At 40.7% G+C, this 19,783-nt stretch overlaps 2 protein-coding genes and 1 long non-coding RNA gene across 4 annotated transcripts in view; 1 reads left to right on the forward strand and 2 right to left on the reverse strand.

Annotated features, from left to right (window-relative positions):
• LOC126378245 (uncharacterized) overlaps nt 1–19,783 on the forward strand; it is a 380,400-nt gene that overhangs the window by 174,456 nt on the left and 186,161 nt on the right. The window lies entirely within an intron of this gene.
• LOC126378048 (titin-like) overlaps nt 1–19,783 on the reverse strand; it is a 795,425-nt gene that overhangs the window by 149,514 nt on the left and 626,128 nt on the right. The gene's annotated exons all lie outside the window — the stretch shown is intronic.
• Nucleotides 14,363–17,884, reverse strand: LOC126378112 (uncharacterized). Its single transcript, XM_050026290.1, has 2 exons — nt 17,798–17,884; nt 14,363–17,159 (listed from the first exon to the last, which is right to left on the reverse strand). Exon 2 carries the CDS (start codon nt 16,518–16,520, stop codon nt 15,066–15,068), a length of 1,455 nt encoding a protein of 484 aa, XP_049882247.1. The 5' UTR covers nt 16,521–17,159; nt 17,798–17,884; the 3' UTR covers nt 14,363–15,065.

Consider the following 19,783-nt stretch of genomic DNA (forward strand, 5'->3'; position numbering starts at 1 on the left):
GACACACACTCTCTCTCTCTTTATTTGAGAGCTGCGCTCTTGTCGGTGGAGTAATCGCCATTCCTCTCTTCTTCCCGCCAAATCCATCACCTCCTGATATGACACGACCTGCAGCACCTTCTCTTTTATTTGTTTCATAAGTGTTCTCCTAGGTCTACCCCTTCCTCTCTTCCCTTCAATTTTTCCTTCTATGATGTTTGTCATAAATGAATCGTGTCGTATCAGGTGGCCAATCATATTTCCTCTCCGGTTCTCTATAGTCTTCATTATGGTCCTCCTTTCTTCAACTCTTTCCAGCACTTTTTCATTTGACAATCTGTACAACCGATATTGCTCTTTATTTTAACAACCATAACATTTTATATTGAGGGAACGAACTTATTCTATATACATCATTTAATGTATACGTATTTACAACACGGTTCGGACGTTGATTAAGAAAACAACCTTAGCGATTGTGAGTCTATTTGTTTAAAGTATGTCAGTGAACACTAATGAAACATTATGTAAAACATCCCTAACAAATACGTATTATAAAACATTAATCTTAGATTATCTTCCATAACAAAAGCCGTAAAAACGTTATTTAAAAGCTAGCGGAACCTAAGGGCCGGACTATAAATAACAAACATGGCTGCCGGGATGTGACCATACGTTTAAGAAACTTGGGATAATTAAGAATTGCGCACGAAAAACCTTAGGTCAATTCCAACTTTTTAGATTTCTTACATAAGGTTTGTAACCATCTTACAAACGGACAAAAGAAAGTAACCTTGCTAAACAGCAATTTCTTCCAGACAACCTTATATCTGGAAAATTTAAAAAGTTGGGCGCGAACCTCGGCTCAGGGCGTCGTCTGAGAGGAAAAATATTTGAAAGAATTTATCGACCCTAGTGGGTCGATAGCGATAAGCGCTGATTGAGGGAAGTCGTCGACCACGCGTCGGTATCGGGGTCCTGAAGTGTTTGGTGTCGCGAGCTGATTGGCTGCCTCTATGGCTAGAGTAATCGGGTAAAGCGACACATCAAACCTTCGATAATTGCACACAAAAATAATTTTGATAAAAAAAAACGTATTTGAAATCGTTATAACAATGAGAGAGTCTATCAAGTACTATCTAGTAGAATTCAATACCATATATCAAGAATAAAGAATAGAGCAAAGTTCAGACTCAAGAAATGTACATAACATATCATATTCAAATAGAAAATATTACATTTATCTCATAAAGTAAGCACAATACAGTATTCGAGGAATAGGGTTGCCACCGATTCTTCTTGAAGATTCTAAAACTTGCGGGATAAAAAAAAATTAAGTACCGATACGGACGATTGATTAAATATCTGTCGTAACAGTTTATACTCACATTTACACTTACATATTCACCTCAATCACTCAAACAAACGCTCAGACTTTCAAATTATGTTCTGTTAGCTTCTTAAATTTTTAGCTGTTTTCACATATTTTTCTAAATATATAATTTTTTACTGCCATTGAAAATGTCAGCAGTGGAACGCGGTTGTACAGCAGGTCCTATTGCAGTTGGATTGCAGTTTAAATGGAGTTTGTTTATAAATAGCTCTTAGAACCTCACATTTCGCCTTTGAAACAACAAACCTGGATATACTAGCCCCATTTTACACAGACACTATACTTGACGTGACGCCCATACAATTGAAAGCTAAAATATGACCGAAGGTCCTCCGTGGTCTAGTAACAGCCTCCGTGGTCTAGTGGTTAGAGCGTTAGGCTCACGATCTGGAGGTCCGGGTTCGATTCCCGATGGGGACATTGTCGAAATCACTTTGTGAGACTGTCCTTTGTTTGGTAAGGACTTTTCAGGCTTGAATCATCTGATTGTCCGAAAAAGTAAGATGATTCCGTGCTTCGGAGGGCACGTTAAGCCGTTGGTCCCGGCTATTAGCCGTAAAAACACCTCCACCAATCCGCATTGGAGCAGCGTGGTGGAGTATGCTCCATACCCCCTCCGGTTGATTGAGGGGAGGCCTGTGCCCAGCAGTGGGACGTATATAGGCTGTTGATGATGATGATGATGAGTACAGAATTCAATTACATTAAAATATATTATCAATTACTGGTCGTCAAAACTATAGAATACCTGCTCAATAAGCCATTTTTTAAGTTTAAGTTTAAATATAGTACAATTCTTTCAATACTTGTACTTACATATAAAAATAAAATACCATGATAGATACACGTACAAGTATATAAACTACATAATAATAATACACATATAAATATATAAATTATTATTCCTTATTCTACGGCTCAACTATACTAGCACTACGAATCTCGAAAATTCCAAGAACGCTTAGAAATTCGACCAAACCAAACGCTGTCAAGTACCAATGTAAAATAGTGTATGTATAGAGGCGAAACGCTATTTTCATAACTTATGAATATAATCGGTATACTCTGTAGTCGTTTATTTATTGCACTGTATTTCCTTAGGAATAGAGATTTTATTTCTGTGATCTAAAAGCTCTTTTTGGTATTTTTGGCGCGGATTCGTGTGAGAGTCCTTTGTTCTAAGAGATATTTTAGTTCAACGAAAGGTTTCAAGTTACTACGTTATACTTATAATATGTTATATATGTAGAATTATGGGGAAAAAGAGCTTGGAATGTTTAATTTATTGAAGTCGTGTAAAAAAATAATAATTTAAACACAATGACCAACCAGGTAATTGATTTATTCATAAAAAAACAGAATGTAAATCCACCACAGGCTTCGTCAGTACCAACATTCATATTAAAAAAAAATAAAATAAGGGAAAGCATATTCAATTCATACATAATAAAATCCGCACAAGCTTCGTCAAAATACAAAAACAAAACCACAATTGGCTTCGTCCAAAACTGCCTACTCCAGTAGCCCACCCCGGACCGCTTCCGGCTCAAAGCTACCCATTAAACTGGCCGCATTTCCACGTTGAACAGCCAGTGAAATGCGCTGAACCAAAAACGATCCGGAACGCGGATCATGGCCCTTCTCACGCAACCGCCTCCCCAGCTCCCTAACGAAATCCAGTGCCTCGCAACCCCATGGGCCCCCAGTCTCAACGGCAAAGGGCAAAAAGCAATAATTTGGACTCAAATTAGCATATTTTACATGCTTTGCCCTTGCCGCTGACTCCGCAGCCGCTCCCGCCGTCCGAATAGTGCCGGAGAGATGCGACGCAGCATAAGTGCTAACGCACGTCGCATCCCACAGCAGACTACGCCCCCGCTCCCATGGGACCAAAGACAAACCGTCCGGCCGCTTACCGTCCGCACGGCTCAAACCCGGGGGCTCCAGAACGCAGGGGATGTTCGCTGACACCAAAGCACGACGGAGAATGTCATTAAGGGCTCCGTGTCGCGAAAACCTGCCAGCGGACCTGATGCAGCTAAGAGCATGGTGCCCATCAGCCTCAACACGCACCCCACAAATACACCTGTGAGGGATACATACATTACAGCCCAAACGATACGCAACGGCGATTCGCGTAGTATCCCTGTCTAAAAGTGTTCCTAATTGCGGGGAAGGCAGAGCATGAAGCCAAGCGCCCGACTCCGGCCTAGCAGCTGCCTTCAAGCGCGCCAAACCAGCCCCAGACGAACGCTGTAACAAATCATCAAAAACAATTTTGCACAGTTTTTCATCCCAATCCCTCTGAGCCCCCAGGCGGTCCGGAGCCGACTGGTTAGGGCATAACCCATTCCACTCGCTTAAAGCCTGGTCCACGAACGGAATCGTCAGTCTGTCACCATCAATACGGAGAATCTGAGCGACCAGACCGCGAACACCATACGCGGAACCAAGAAAAGCGGCAACACCCGTACCCTCCATTCCACGAATGCCAAGACCCCCATGCCTAATCGGTAAAGATGCCTGGGACCACTGATCGTTATCCAAAGCAATATTAAGAATATTCTCTAAAATTCCCCTCAAACATAAATCCCAAGATTGAACCTGCGCGGGATACAGCCACGAAGGGGAAGTCCTTAGGGTATAGGTCAACTTGGGCATGGCAAGGCAACTCCTGAGCAAAACTAATGCTACACCGGTGTGAAGCTGTTTCAAGTGTACCTTCCGGGAATTCAGCATATCCCCCTTCGCCGATAAAAGTGACGGCACCCCTTCGGCAAAGATTGGGGCTCCCAACAAAGAAAGTGAATCCCTGCTTTTATTCTGCAAGCCCGGCAACAGTACCTCGAACTGCGAAAAAACTGACTGTACGCCTTGACTGCAACCGTAAAACTCACATTTTTGTGCATTAACCTCCAAGCCCATTGCTGATAAATTTCGGAGAAGGACCGGAATGTCACTTAAAACTACCTCCGGAGGCCCGCCAATGGTCCCGTCATCCAAATACCACAGATTAAGGGGTGACTGGATTGAAATGACCGCCCTCTGCATCGCCAGACTGAAAATTAGCGGACCTAAGGGATCGCCCTGCTGAGCACCCACTTGCGATGGAATCGTGCTACCGCCACAGAACAACTTGCTGTGAGAACAGTAACACTGATGCAAAAATGGATACAGAGACGGTATGTGCTCTTTAACCTCCGCCAGCATTGTATCCCGCTCTAAGCTATTAAAAGCATTTTTAATGTCCAGCTTTACGATTACTGCATCAGCGTTACTGCTATCACTGACAAAAGTACGTGTGGCATGAATAGCCGCCTCACAGCCCAATGGCGTCCCAAAACCAAGCTGATGAGGCTGTAAGTATCTGGCCATGTCCTCCCTCGCGGCAAAGCAACCCAACTTCGCAACTAGGCGACGAAATGTACTGCCCACCGCTATTGGTCTTATTCCACCATCACTTTTCGCCAAGGCACACAACGTTGCGCCATACAAGTAAGGGCAAACCTCACGATCTAGGGTCCCCCGTAGCAAAAAATTGCACAACCTGGTAAGCGATGCTAAAAGACGACGGCCATTGTCACCCGCAGCAGACGATGTTAACTCCTTAAGATGCTGTGGTCGAATTCCATCCAGACCAGCAGCAGAGCCGCTATAAAAAGAGGAAATAGCCCCCTCAACATCCTCGTCCGACACGGTTAAATACGGAAAAGATATGTCCGGTTCACTGGGCATAACTAAAGGGCGCGAAGGGGCCGGATGCTTAGCACGCAAAGACGAAAGCGTGTTATCGTCAGCTGGCGCAAAAGTGTCATCCGATGTTATAAGCCTAACAGCTCCCCTCAAATCCCCCTCAAAAACCTTAGCCTCAATCGCCCTATACACACTGTAGGGCTTGATGACGCGCGGCCCCGATGAGAGAAAGCTTACGTTACCAGAAGTAACATTCTCCTTTACCTTTACGGTTAAACCCCGGTTGTCTGCCCTATTAGGTACCCGCAAAGCCACATATGCAAAAGTAAATAACTTATACCAATCCTGCTTATCATTCGAGTTAACACAATTATTGATTATATCACGCAGCTTACCCGCCGCACAGCTGCGCGCCCCCTTAGGGATGTGCTTTAAAACCCTAACATCCTTCTTTAATATATGCAAGTCTTCCAAACTTCCCGTCGTGGATGGTAAAAGACCTTCATCTGAACTTTGATTTGACATCAATACATGCTCGTCCCTGTGCATACGCCCTATATGAATATTGAGGCCATGTGACCCTACAAACCGACGAGAAGAGTTAGGGCAGTGAGGACAGGGTAGTCGCAACGGCTCATCCATTGCTTAACACAATAAAAGTAAATTTAATAAAAACAAACTTTACATATTTAACCTTTATCTGCAATAAGCATCGTCAAAAACTCCAGTACATACCATGCAATAGCACTGAAAATTAATTAATATAAAATAGAATTAAACATGTCAAAATAATATTAATAATTAATTTCATTTACAAAAATAGCGCTTAAAAAAGCCCTTTATTAAAACTGTCGCAAACATTCTACATTGAAATATAAAATAAATCTAATAAAATAAATATATTCCAAATGCATCAAAATATGTTTCCAAACCTAAAACTATTATATAATGGTGTGAAAACAAAAAGCAAATAGCACCACAATACGACTTATTAAAAAAAATAGATTTATAAAATAAAAAAAAAAATAACAATAATAAAATTACAATTAAAACCTTCTAACGCAAAAAGCAATCCTAAAAATATAAAAATAAAATAATGTCAATAAAAAAGTCGCGAACACTCGGTAGCGAACCCGGGATCCCCGCAGCCGTGGTAATAACGGCAAACTCTTTATTAAGCCGGCGCCTCGACCAACGCGCTATCAACGCTTATCTTTGATGCGCGAAAATCCGGTACTGTTTCGACGCCGCTACTCCTTAGATAAAAAGTGGGTGGGTAGACGACTTATTGCAACCGCAACAAACACTAAACCCGGAAAGCACTCCAACACCATAACTCGCACTTTTAACACCACTATTGCGACAGCACCATTTCTCGCCCCCTGTGGTACGGTTACACAAAGTGACCTCCCAAAGAAACGCGTACCTCTTCAGCCGGTACTCAACGACAATAACCGTGCCCTAATCTCCGCCTTACATCTTCGCTCCTTCGCACTATTTTTCGTAGATATCACTTGACGCGATGCAGGACTGATTGCCGCGCAAGTAAATCACTAGCGGTATGCTTAATTTACTCGCTTGTATTTTTAATCACAAAAATAAACAGAGACACATCCGTCTGGATTGGCAGCGCCATCTACCCGCTGGTAAATAAGTCATTTTTTCTCTTATCGCGGGGTTTTTTCAGGCCCAGCAAAACAAATTCTGCTTAAGCAACATTATTATATCGTTTGACAAAAAATAAAAATTAATATTGGTTAATTATTATTTATGTAAAAATTATAGTAAATTTTTTAATATACTTATATAAATACATTTTTTGTTTTTTTTTTGTTCAAAGAATAATTATATTACCTTGTTTCCAGAAAGTGCCGGAACTATGGCCACCCTACCGCCACCGCAGAACTTATCGCGAATAAATTGTAAAAGTAATTAAACTGTGGACAACTGAATGTTGTATTTATTGTCGTAATTTTGTGATATACTGATTAAAAGTTTCCTTCCAAGGCTTCTAATGTTTAGGACAACCTAAATACAATTTATAACCAACCTTACATACATACAGGGTATTTAGTGACACCGAAACGAATACTGAAAGACACACGAGTAATTCACATTGGTTCACATATTAGCACCATTCGACAAAACGATACAATTATATGGTCAGAATCGATAAAATGAGCGTGACAAAATTTTATCACGTTGCGCATTTTAGCCGTACAGAAAGCTATTATACCATGAGCAAATAAAAATTGTCTCTAGCTCAGCTCTGATGACGAAAGAATTAAGGGTGAAATATATCTGGCTGGACACGAAAAGATAAAAAAAAACTTAAAAAAAAAAACTTGAGCGAACATTCGGCTAATATTAGCGATACTCTAAATTGTCAGTTAGATCGACACACTCTCAATCTGCTTCTATTTCAAAGCTTTTAAAAGCCTTTTTGCAGGACTAGGTGAACTGTTTTAATAATTTATTCAAATCCCGTACCCCGTGTGTGATCGAAATACCGGTTCATCGATTTATATCCAGCATAATTGCAATGGGTAGTTGCTAGTCGCATATGGACGCGAATATCACGGGTATTAAAGCTGGGGAATACGCGAAAAGTTGGGATTTAAAGAAACTAAGAAATTTATACTATTCTTTTGGAATTTAGTTAAGGCCCCTACCGGGACAGCCTTCAGCGCTCCCCATTTGTCCGGCCAAGTAGTTAATGCCATCTGCGTCAAATCTACAATAATTCACGTCAAAAAAAAGCTAAGGCCTCTGGTCTCAGTGCAATATAATATCATGTTCATTTCACTAAGCCTATGAATTAGCTCTACGAAATTCGCTTAAAATAAAATTTGATATATGTAGTCGCTTTTTTACTGCTAAAGAAAAAAAATACGTTTGGATATTTATTTATATTACTTATTCTATGGTATCGTACTCAGCGGTGAAGGAAAACATTGTGAGGAAATCCACATTCACGAGAAATGCATTTTCGGAGGTATGTCACTTAACCTGTATTAGGCTGATTTTCCCTTCCGGGTTGGAAGGTCAGACAGGCAGTCGCTTCTATAAAAAACCGGACCAAATCTTCAGGTTAGGTAAGCGGACCCTGTGAATAACTGCATAATGCTAGGGAGATGATGATGACGTATTCTATGGAATACGAATTGAGCAAGTGGCATCTTTAAAACTACCTTACCGTTCTTCTCATTAAAAAATATTAGTATATTCCCTACTATAGCTCAGATGCCTAATAGTGACCGTCCTTTGCGTCGAAGCGGTGGTGACTTGTTGTTTACTCTAAGGACGAAACGCCACAAAACCGGCAGGCTCTTGGATGTGATTGGGCCACAAGTGTACAACGCCATATTCAAATTCAAATTCAAAAAATTCAAATCCAAAAATATCTTTATTCAGTAGGTAACATAGTTACACTTTGAATCGTCAATTTTTACATAACGAACGTCTCATCCGCCTAAAACTAATGCAGCTTCTCACAACCTGTATAGCCAGGGAAAAAAAAATGCAAGAAAAACCTTGGCAATACCCAGTGATATCAGGGGTGCGCCCAGCGGCGCATGCTTCGGAAATAAATTAAAACGTTATTTGGTTCATAAAGCCTATCATAATAGGCTCTCATATCATATCATATCATAATAGGAAACTCTGTTAAGTCATAACTTAACAGAGTTTCTCAATAACATAAAATTAGGATGACGACAATATAGCGATGTAATTTGTATATTATTATGATTTTATTGTGATGTAATATTAAAATATTGTAACGTAATTTATATAATGTGCGAAATACTTGTTGACGTGCAATATTTATTATAAATAAAGAATGAAAATCATAGAACGAGGACTTTAATGGGCTTTTTGGCGGGAAAGTGAACGACATGGTTGCTTTCTTAATTGAATAATCGAAATAATTAATACGAAGTAGTGTTTGTGGTTAATGATCGCATTTTCTGTGTCTGTGTTATCTAATTATTATTACTAGATGTTTCACTTAAAGTTAGTCAAATATCCCGCCTCGGAGCATACCCGCCTCAAATGTACCCATCACGCTGGCCGCGTTGCCGCGTTGGATGGCCAGCGAGATGTGCTGAACCAGGTATGATCAGGAGCGAGGGTCGCGACCACGATCTCGCAGACGTCGCCCTAGTTCTTTAACGAACTTTTTCGCTTCCTCGCACCATGGTCCACCCGTCTCCACCGCAAAAGGGACAAACGAATATTGCTGCTGCAAGTCAGCGTACTTAATTCCCTTTTGCATAGCAGCATTTTCAGCGGCGGAACCATTGAATTGGAAATTTCAAACCCAAAAAAAGTAACTCTAAATTTTACATATTTCACAAAATAATAAGCTCTGACAGAGCCTCATAAATAGTACCTACAAATAGTGTTACATAACGCAAAATCCCCAGACATTTCGCTTAAACCCTTTAATCTCGCCAGCAGACATCGCATTAAATCCAAACGTATTCAAGTCTCGCATGTGAACTTATTTAGAAAATATTGAATCATTATTTATATTCGCTTGTATTCGAACAAGTTGGTACGGGTAATAATTCCAGCTCCATTCATTCAGTTTTAATGGGAATTCAATCAATTCTAATAACATGGTAGGAAGACTAGTTTATATCATGTATCAAAGTGACAGTATTTGCGTTACTGGTTTGAACGCAAAGGTTTTTACCATATATTATATTCATATTCATTTATTCCTTAGAACAACTTTACATTGTGTTGGAAATAAAAATAAAAACAAGCTCAAACACATTACAATCTAAAACAACAGGGGAACTATTAGTTACTTACAATATACCTAACAAACTACGTCAGGATTATTAAAGACAAATATCATCCTCAGTCCTCACATAGTGACGAGACAGTGAGCGGAACGGCAGTAACCGCCTCCGTGGTTCAGTGGTAGAGTATTGGGCTCACGATCCGGAGGCCCCGGGTTCTAATCCCGCCAATTGTGTTAGAGTAAACTGCACTTAAGATTATGTAATGTTTATCTACAATACGGAACCCCAAAAAGATTCTACACAATTAGAATTTTTTTAAATTCAAATTCAAAAATATCTTTATTCAATAGGTAACATATTTACACTTTGAATCGTCAATTTTACATAACGAACGTCTCATCCGCCTAAAACTACTGCAGCTTCTCACAACCTGTATAGCCGGGGAAAAGAAGCTGCAAGAAAAACCTCGGCACAGGGCCCTAGACGTTCTTTAAAAAACTGAACTAAACCGTGCAATATTTAACTACCCAACATAATAGCCTCCCACTGCACAGTGGGCACACTTCTATCAGCGATTTATTCAATTCGGTCACCGTAAAATACTAACCATTTGTCATTTATAATTGAAAAACATTACCTCAATTACCTGTCTTCTAAAACTTATTCATAAAATATAGGAGAGTTTATCTACAATATCTATTGTAGGACCTCCGTGGTCCAGTGGTTTGAGCGTTGGGCTCACGATCCCGAGGGCCCGGGTTCGAATCTCAGTGAGGACATATCACAAAATTCACTTTGGGATCCCTAGTTTGGTTAGGACATTGCAGGCTGATTAACTGATTGGCACGTGTTAAGCCGTTGTTCCCGGTTCCTACTTACTGATATAAGCGCATTGGATTACACTGTAATGTTGTATGTACCTTTATAAAAATAAATAAATAATAAAAATAATAAATAATAAGTATCTAGTCGTTACATGAGTTATGTTAGGGGCCATTGGTGGCTCAATAATAACTGATACCAGAGTTGATCAGGCTGGTATTTTCTCACAATCCACACGTGAAGAGGCTCGACAAAATCCATAACGAATACGTTCACGGCAGTCTCGGCGTGCGTGACGTCTCCGAAAAATTACAAAAGAGCAGGCTTCGTTGGTTTGGACACGTAAAAAAAGACCTCCCGATTACGAGGGTTACATCCAATCTAAACATACCAGGGCTTAGACCAAGAGGTCGACTAAAAACAAGATGGGATGTGGTCAAAAAGGACCTGTGCTCGTGCAATGTCTCCGAGAACGACACGTCCGATAGACACGAAGAAGGCAAACCCCACCATGGAGAGAGAGAAAGAGAGAAAGAGAGAGAGAAAAGAGAGAGAGATAGAAAGAGAGAGAGAGAGAGAGAAAAAAAAGAGAGAGAGAAATAGAGAAAAGAGAGAGAGAGAGAGAGAGAGAGAAATAGAGAGAGAGAGAGAGAGAAAGAGAGAGAGAGAGAGAGAAAGAGAGAGAGAGAGCACTCCAATTCCACTAGATATTAACTCAGATTCATGGTCTGAATCATCCCTCAAAGATTTCATTTCAACGTCACCGACACCCTATAAATAGTTCAAAGACGCACAATCGACGGCCTCAGCTTAGTAACAATTTCTGCTTTCGATAATGAACTCCGTTTTTATTACATTCCTCCGGCTTCGTGATTGATAAGGCTGCTACAAATTGACACTGATTGGTCGGTACCAGTCTTCTTCAATTATTTATTTTTTTCTTCAATTAACTGCCCCTTTAGTTATGTATGGTTTCTATTCTGGGCTACGGCGCAGAATCAATAATGCTTAGTTTTTACTTATTGCGCTAACGACCAGTGGTTGAGCATAGGGCTCACGATCCAGAGGTCCCGGGTTCGAATCCCGGTGAGGAAATACCACAAAAAATTACTTTGATCATCCCTAGTTTGGTTAGGACATTATAGGCTGATCACCTGATTGTCCGAAAAGATGATCCGTGTTTCGGAGGGCACGTTAAGCCGTTGGTCCCGGTTACTACTTACTGACTTACTGATGTAAGTACGTAGTCGTTACATGAGCCATGTCAGGGGTATTTGGCGGCTCAATAATAACCCTGGAACCAGTGTTGATGATGTTGATAATCCACTTCACAACCCACACGAGAGAAGAAGACTTATTGCGTTTCTGAAAGAAAGTAAGTGGAATTCCGTGGTTTTTGTCTACCCCAATGGAAAATAAGCGTGATTATGTGTCTATGGAGGAGCTCGGTGGCGCAGCGGTAAACGCGCTCGGTCTGCGATTGTTGGAGTTAAGCAACTTTCGCAAAGGCCGGTCATAGGATGGGTGACCACAAAAAAAAAGTTTTCATCTCGAGCTCCTCCATGCTTCGGAAGGCACGTTAAGCCGTTGGACCCGGCTGCATTAGCAGTCGTTAATATCCATCAATCCGCACTGGGCCCGCGTGATGGTTTAAGGCCCGATCTCCCTATCCATCCATAGGGAAGGCCCGTGCCCCAGCAGTGGGGACGTTAATGGGCTGATGATGATGATGTGGAATTCCGTGGTCTCTGCCTACCCCAACGGGAAATAGGTGTGATCTTTTGTATGTATGTAAAAAAATACAAGTGGGCGTTAGAGCGCAGGGCTCACGATCTGCTGGTCCAGCTTCTATTCCCGATGGGGACATTGTCGAAATCACTTTGTGAGACCGTCCATTGTTTGGTAAGGACTCACTTGAATCACTTGAAAGTCCTAAAAATAATGATTCCGTGCTTCGGAGGGCATGTTAAGCCCTTGGTCCCGGCCCTTCGTAAAACACCTCCACCAACCCGCAGTGGAGCAGCGTGGCAGAGTATGAGGGGAGGCTTAGGACGTATATAAGCAGTATGTTTATGTTATGACTAGCTTTTGCCCGCGACTTCGTCCGCGTGGCGTGTTATAAAAGAGAGATCTCTGTGTGTGTGGGAGTGCATATGAAATTTCAAGCATCTAACTTATGCAGTTTAGATTTTTTCATACAATTTTTTTCCCGCTAACTCCCATTTTTCAAAATACAGCCATAACTAAACTTTATATTTACTACATGCAAGATTGAAAACATCTATCTTACGCGGTTTCGATTTTTTCATACAAATGTTTTTCCCGCTAACTCTCGTTTCCGTGGGAATTTTGCAATATCCTGTTGCAATTAAGTTTTAAGTTAACTATGGTACCTGCATGCCAAATTTCAAGCGTCTAACTTAAGCGGTTTAGATTTTTCATACAAAAGAATTTTCCCGCTAATTCCCGTTCCCGTGCGAATTCCGGGAATTCCTTTCTTGGTGCACCTTTGCGGTACCTAAGCTACGTCCCTTCCAAATTTCAAGTGCCTATGTTTAGCCGTTTAGGCTGTGCGTTGATATGTCAGTCAGTCAGTTTCTCCTTTTATATATTTACATTACTTGTGGTTCTGCCCACCCCTTTAGAAAATACGGGTACTGTATAACAAAGACATAAAATAGCAAAATGTTTCGGGGCTCTATTGGTTTTTCGTGTTAGTAATTAAAGAGAGATGTCATGATCAATCAGACTCAATTGAGCTGATCAGCCAAGAATGCATACCGTCAGCAAAGAAATTGTTCACTGATAAAATGGTCATATGGCCAGTAAGCAAGATCACCTTTTATAAAACTCTAAATACCTTTAAAGAGGCATTCAAAGCCCACGCCTTTTGAAGCACAGATCATCGTTACATGAGCCATGTCAGGCGCTTATGGCTGCTCAATAACAACCCTGACATCAAGGTTGATGGGGATGGTAATACACCTCATAAACCACACAGTAGAAGAAGAACATCCATGACTTTTTGGACACATAGATTACACATAGATTATTCCGGCATACTTGGCAGAACGATGCCCAAGACGGGGAGGGTTGGAAAGAGAAGGAAGAGGCCTTTGCCCAACAGAAAAAAAAGATTACACAGACTTCAGTGTACAGAACTGGCACATCAAAACCAATCCACAATTCCCTTGCCGTGTCTATGCGAACGGTACACAATTGATCAGTATTACACGGCTCCATATTCTGCGCAATATATCGCTAATGTAGCACTATATTATACGCCTCTAGCAGACTGGGAGGGATTTGGGGATAGTTGTGGCCCTTTTTGCTAGGAAAAAAAAGAAAACAAAATAAATGACTTGCCAAGCATCAAATTAAAAACAAAAAAGTTGTGACACATATTCACGTCTTTATTTCATCTGTTATTAGTCTTCTTCTATCGTGGTTGGGAAGTGGAGTAACAACCTCGTCAATACTGGTGTCAGGGTTACTATTGAGCCGCCAAAGGCCCCTGACATGGCTCATGTATCGACTACTTACTTACGTCAGTAAGTAATAACCGGGACCAACGGCTTAACGTTATAGTTATATAATCTAATCCAATCTAATCTAGGCTACAAGATCCCACTGCTGGGCAAAAGCCTCCCCTTAATCTTTCCTTTTTTCGCGGTCCTGTGTGTTGGAGGCGATGGTCGCTCCGGTAAATAAAACCCTTCGAGATGTTAAAGTGGACTGTATTAGAATTAAGAACTAGGAAATATTTACATAAAGTTAAAAGATACAAGAAAACGTGCCTCGTCGGCAAAGTCCGTGGCGTAAAGTCCCGTAATATTGCCATAGGACAAAATATTACAGTAAAAATAATATAGACCTTGATGTTGCCAACATGCTGCGGCCTCACAGAATATGACTTATTTTTAAATTGAAGTAATTAACCTTTTAAAGCACAACTTATAGAGTAGAATATCAAAACTATTAAGGACATACTACTGAAGTGAAGCTAATCAATTCAATGTAAAACATTCTTTTTAAAGTATTCTATGAAGCACATGAATAACATTCTTTTAAGTTAAGTGAAAAACAATCTAGTGAAAACTTTAGACACATAAGTACAAATAGTAACCTTTTACATCTGATACAATGCCTTTATATAAGTTAAAGAAAAAACTATCAACCAGAGTATAGATGTACAACAGTTTTAAGAATTGTTATTATTAAAAGAGAAAAACATTACATCTCATAACAATATTTGTAAGAAAACTGTTTGCAAAATGAAAACATTAAAATAATAATTTTATGTAACTTATTCTATATAAAAATATCCTATAATAGGTATGTAAGTAAAACATAACAATCTTCAGGTAAGTAAATACATAAGCACATATAAAATAAAATAACCTTTAATCTTATTCTAAATATATTTACTTATCTATAGGCAAGACGCTCACCTTCGTCACAGACCTAATGTGAGTTTTGCCATTAGGCGTCTTTACTTCTAAAGCCCTAACTTTCTGGTCAGCTCCAGGGAAAACTTTGGTTACCCGGGCCATGGGCCATGACAATGGTGGGGTGTCTTGTTCCCTAAGTATCACTAGAGAACCTACATCAATATTTGGTACATCATCTCGCCATTTAGGACGAGTTTGTAACACGGTAAGATAATGTTTGTACCATACTTTCCAAAACATTTGTTTTAGCTTTATACAATGGTCCCAAAACCTTAACCTATTGTTAGGTACATCTGACACATTTTGTTCTGGATATGAGGTCGGAGCCACCCCAATGAGAAAATGTCCCGGCGTGAGGTATGAAAAGTCATCGATGTCTGAAGTTGACATGGGAACTAAAGGCCTCGAATTTAGTACGGCTTCGATCTCACACAAAACAGTTTGAAGCTGCTCATAAGTTAGCAGAGTGTTGTGTACAATACGTTTTAAATGGTACTTTGTACTTTTGACTGCGGCCTCCCAGAGGCCACCAAACACCGGTGAGTAGCATGGAATGAAGTTAAATCGCACTCCTCTAGTAGCTGAATAATCTTGCACCTGTGTTTGATGGTCTCGAGACGCGAGCAGCTTGTGCAAATCAGCTAATTGGTTGTCTGCGCCCTTAAACGTCGCTGCGTTGTCACAATAAACATCGGTGGGCAAACCGCGTCGCGATATTAGTCGTTTGAAACAAGCGAGAAAGGTATCGGTGGTCAAGTCTGAGGCCAACTCAAGATGAATTGCCTTTGTTGAAAAGCAGACGAAAACACAAATATAGCCTTTACCTACTACTGACTTTCGTATACGCGAAAGCTTAACATTGACGGGCCCAGCGAAGTCTATTCCAACCTTCTCGAAGGGACGCGAAGGGGTGACACGGTCCGCAGGTAATGAACCCATTAACTGTTTTGCAGCCGCCGCTTTCAGTCTGAAACACATAATACATTTGTGAGTGACTTTTTTAATCTCTCGTATACCATTAATTATCCAGTATCTTTCGTTTAAGCTAGATAACAAAAGCTTAGGTCCTGCATGAAGCAGCCTATAATGCTCATTCAGAATAATAAGTTGTGTAACATGAGAATTTTTAGCTAATATCAAAGGGTGTTTCCTAACATAGGTAAGATTAGCATGGTCAAGCCTGCCCCCTACTCTTAATAAACCCTCTTCATCTACAAACGGATGCAATGGCTTTAAACTACCTTTTAAACAAGTACCATTTCCTATAGAGTGAAATTCCCCTTTGAAGTGAAGGGATTGATCATGTTTCAAAATCAGTCTCAATGCATTATTTAACTCGGCACTAGACAAATAATTATTTTTATTCTTATCGTTTTTAGATTTAATGTTGCGACAGAATCTCAGTACATAAGCTAAAACTCGTGTCATTTTTTGTATAGATGAATAGTTGTAAATATAATCAAATACCTCCGACTGCGATTGCGCGACCAGGGAGATCACGGCGCTGGTGGTCGGGGCCTCAGGTAGGTTTACAGGTGACCCGGGTGTAGCAGACTTCAGCTCAGGTAAATTGACAGGTAAGTCTATATGTTCATTGACTAAGTACTCACTGTTTCGTTGAAAGTCTGGGCCGTGCCACCGTACCTTGGAGTGTGGAAGATCACTGGGGTCACTTAGGGTGCCTCTGCTTATTAAATCGGCAGGGCTACCAATAGTATTAAAGCTCTGATATTCAGAGAAAGACCTCTCATCTTTATGCAATCGTTTTTCTAAATTATGATTGTCCTGCAACTTCACAGAGTTTAGGAATACACTTTCGCAGAGCCTGTGCTCTGTAGATTTTTCATTGTATACATGTGGTACACTTTCAGCTTCCCAAAATGAACTTACAGCATTATTAAGACCGTTATCACAGCTTTGACAATACAAAGATACAACCTTATCAGACGCATGCTGGTCTGCAACACTACCTCCCACTACATAGCCGAACTTGGTGTTTATGAAGCGCGGTGTGGGCAGCTCATTCTGCGATGAGAGGCGCTCTGGCTCCGTGGATGGCAGTATCACCTGAAAAAATATGTCCGCACCCATAAGCATATTAATTTCCCCAGGCACATTAAAGTTATCATCTGCAAGTGGTAAGGCAGGTGGGATGAACATACGCGACAAGTCAATCTTGTTTTGTGGGAGTTTGCATGTGATTGTGTCAATGACATGGCAGTTGACCGTAGTTGAATAGTCAGACTTCAATGAATAGACATGCAACGGAAGGGAATAGGATATTTTGGTCTTTGCATTGGAAATACCAACTATATCAGCCGCATTCCGCTTAGGAGTCATGCCTAGCATATTGACAAGCTTGCTGGTAACAAACGAACCCTGTGAGCCACTGTCTAATAAGGCCTTTATGGTGTGCTCCGTGCCATCCTTAGCAACAACCTTGACACGGCAAGTGGGAAGGATCACATGTGCATTGTCACGAGAAAAATTGCATGACTGTATTGTATTGACCACTTCCTCAGCGTGCAGTAATGTATTATGCGCTTGCCTGCATGTAGCGCATCGGAAATGGTATCTGCATTTTTTAGTGTGTGAATTTAAGCATATCTCACACAACTTGTTAGCCCTAACAAACTTTATTCTGTCAGCGACAGCCATACATTTAAAATGCGGGCAGTTAAATAATTTGTGGGTTGTGGACTTACATTTCAGACATCCGGAGGCTCCTGAGTCGGTTGCGATGTTGACAGCCAGTTTCTTCCTTACCATACCCTGGTCTGCAGTTTCCAGAGGTACTCAAGGAACTCCTTGAGGGACGGGTCAGCCTTCAGGTCTCGTTCCATCTGATATGCTCGTGCCGTGTAGGTATCTAGTTTGCGAAACAAAAGACACAATAATATGGCATCCCACGATTTAACTGAGTCGTCTAAGTTCTTTAAAGCCGCAATTTCCTGCCTAACTGTCGATATAAACTCGCGCAGTTGCACTGAGGTTGATTTTGATACAGAGGGCATATCCAAGATTGTGTTAATATGATCACAAATAATCAAGTGACGATTGTCATATCTACTGTTAATTAATTGCAATGCCTCTTCATAGCTCTCATCTAACAAAGGTAAGTTCTTAATTAAGTCATAAGGCTCATCTTTTAACAAAGTCCTTAAATAGTACATGCGTTGGATATTGTCTAACGAACTGTTGTTATGAATCATACTGTTATACAGTTGAATAAACGGTTTAAAGTCACCGTACTTACCAGTGAAAGGTTTAATTTGAATTTGAGGCAGATTGATCTTGGCAGCCGTGGCAGACGACGTTGACGGCGTGTTAGGCTTCTCGGTACGCATAGCCGTACCAGAGAGCAAAGACAGTTGGCTGCTCAGGGAACTAAGGGCCGAGTAATACTTGTCCTCCATGGACCCCACATCCTCCTTGTCGTCATCACTAAGTTGTATTATTTCCACATTAAACTGCTCGTACTCCTTGAACGAAGTCTCGAGCCGCGACTTGCGAATGTTTAAGGTGTCCATAGTCGTTTTTTTTTTTTTTTTGGTTTGGTTTTCCCCGAAGGGTAAGGCAAAGGGAACTATGCCCATACAGCCATGTCTGACGTATTTTTTTTCTTGATGATTAATGAAATGATGAAAGGTGATGATGATGAAACCTAAGCCCCCACCCTCGGAGTAGACTCCTACTCCGAACCCCAAACGAATTAACTCAAAAGTCCGCATAAACTTTTGAGTTATGAAGCGGCTTCCTGACACGAAGCGAAAATAGGCAGATACACTTTGTTTATTGAATACTCCAATATAATAACACTCGCGAATGTCTTCCGACTAACTTAATGCGATCATTAACCACAAAACACCACTTCGTATTAATTATTTAGATTATTCAATGAAGAAAGCAACTGTCCCGTTCCCGCCTCCCGCCAAAAAGCCGTGTCCATAGTCGCCTTGTTGAATTGTTCACTAGCCACAAAATTAAAAATCCGTGTCAACGTGCCCTTTACGTATCCTCTTGCTGCAATTAAATGATGAAAACGCTCGTCGTCTGCCATTGCCGTTAATAACAATTACAATAGTATATAACAAACGAATAAAACTTGTATAAATATAAAATGTAAAAAATGAAATTATGATTTAACGAAAAATTAAAATGGCTGAATGAGTAAAAATTCAAAAAATTGTTCGGAGATTCGTTCCTCGTCGCGCCGGTAGAGCTTCACTGCGTCACCTTGCTGTGATTGGTTGCCGCTCTGCGTCAAATTTCCCGCTCGTCCGTGATTGGCTGAAATGCTGTGCCGCCGTTGTATTATAGGCCGCACGCACACGGCACACGGAGTGAGTGAGTGGAATAGATGTTGCCCTCTTGCGGTAAATATGTGCGACGAAGACACCGATCAATGATACCCAGTCAATATTGAAGTAGATTGAAGTGAAAAAATTGAAGTCACTTTTTTATAAAAAAAATTGCCGCTCACGATAAAAAAATGTTGCGTGTAGCTTGTATAAAATAAAATGATGATGCTCACGATTATGTAGCGTGAAACATGTAGAAATCTTCCTTCTTCTATATAATCTTCTTAACACTGTGTCTGCAACCTATTATGTAGCGATAGAATGGCTAGTAGAAAATTTTGCCGCCAAACCTCGTAGGCGCGAAGCGTTTGAAGTTGAAGTCGTGAAGAA

Source organism: Pectinophora gossypiella, chromosome 25, assembly GCF_024362695.1.
Source record: "Pectinophora gossypiella chromosome 25, ilPecGoss1.1, whole genome shotgun sequence".
Classification (NCBI taxonomy): domain Eukaryota; kingdom Metazoa; phylum Arthropoda; class Insecta; order Lepidoptera; family Gelechiidae; genus Pectinophora; species Pectinophora gossypiella.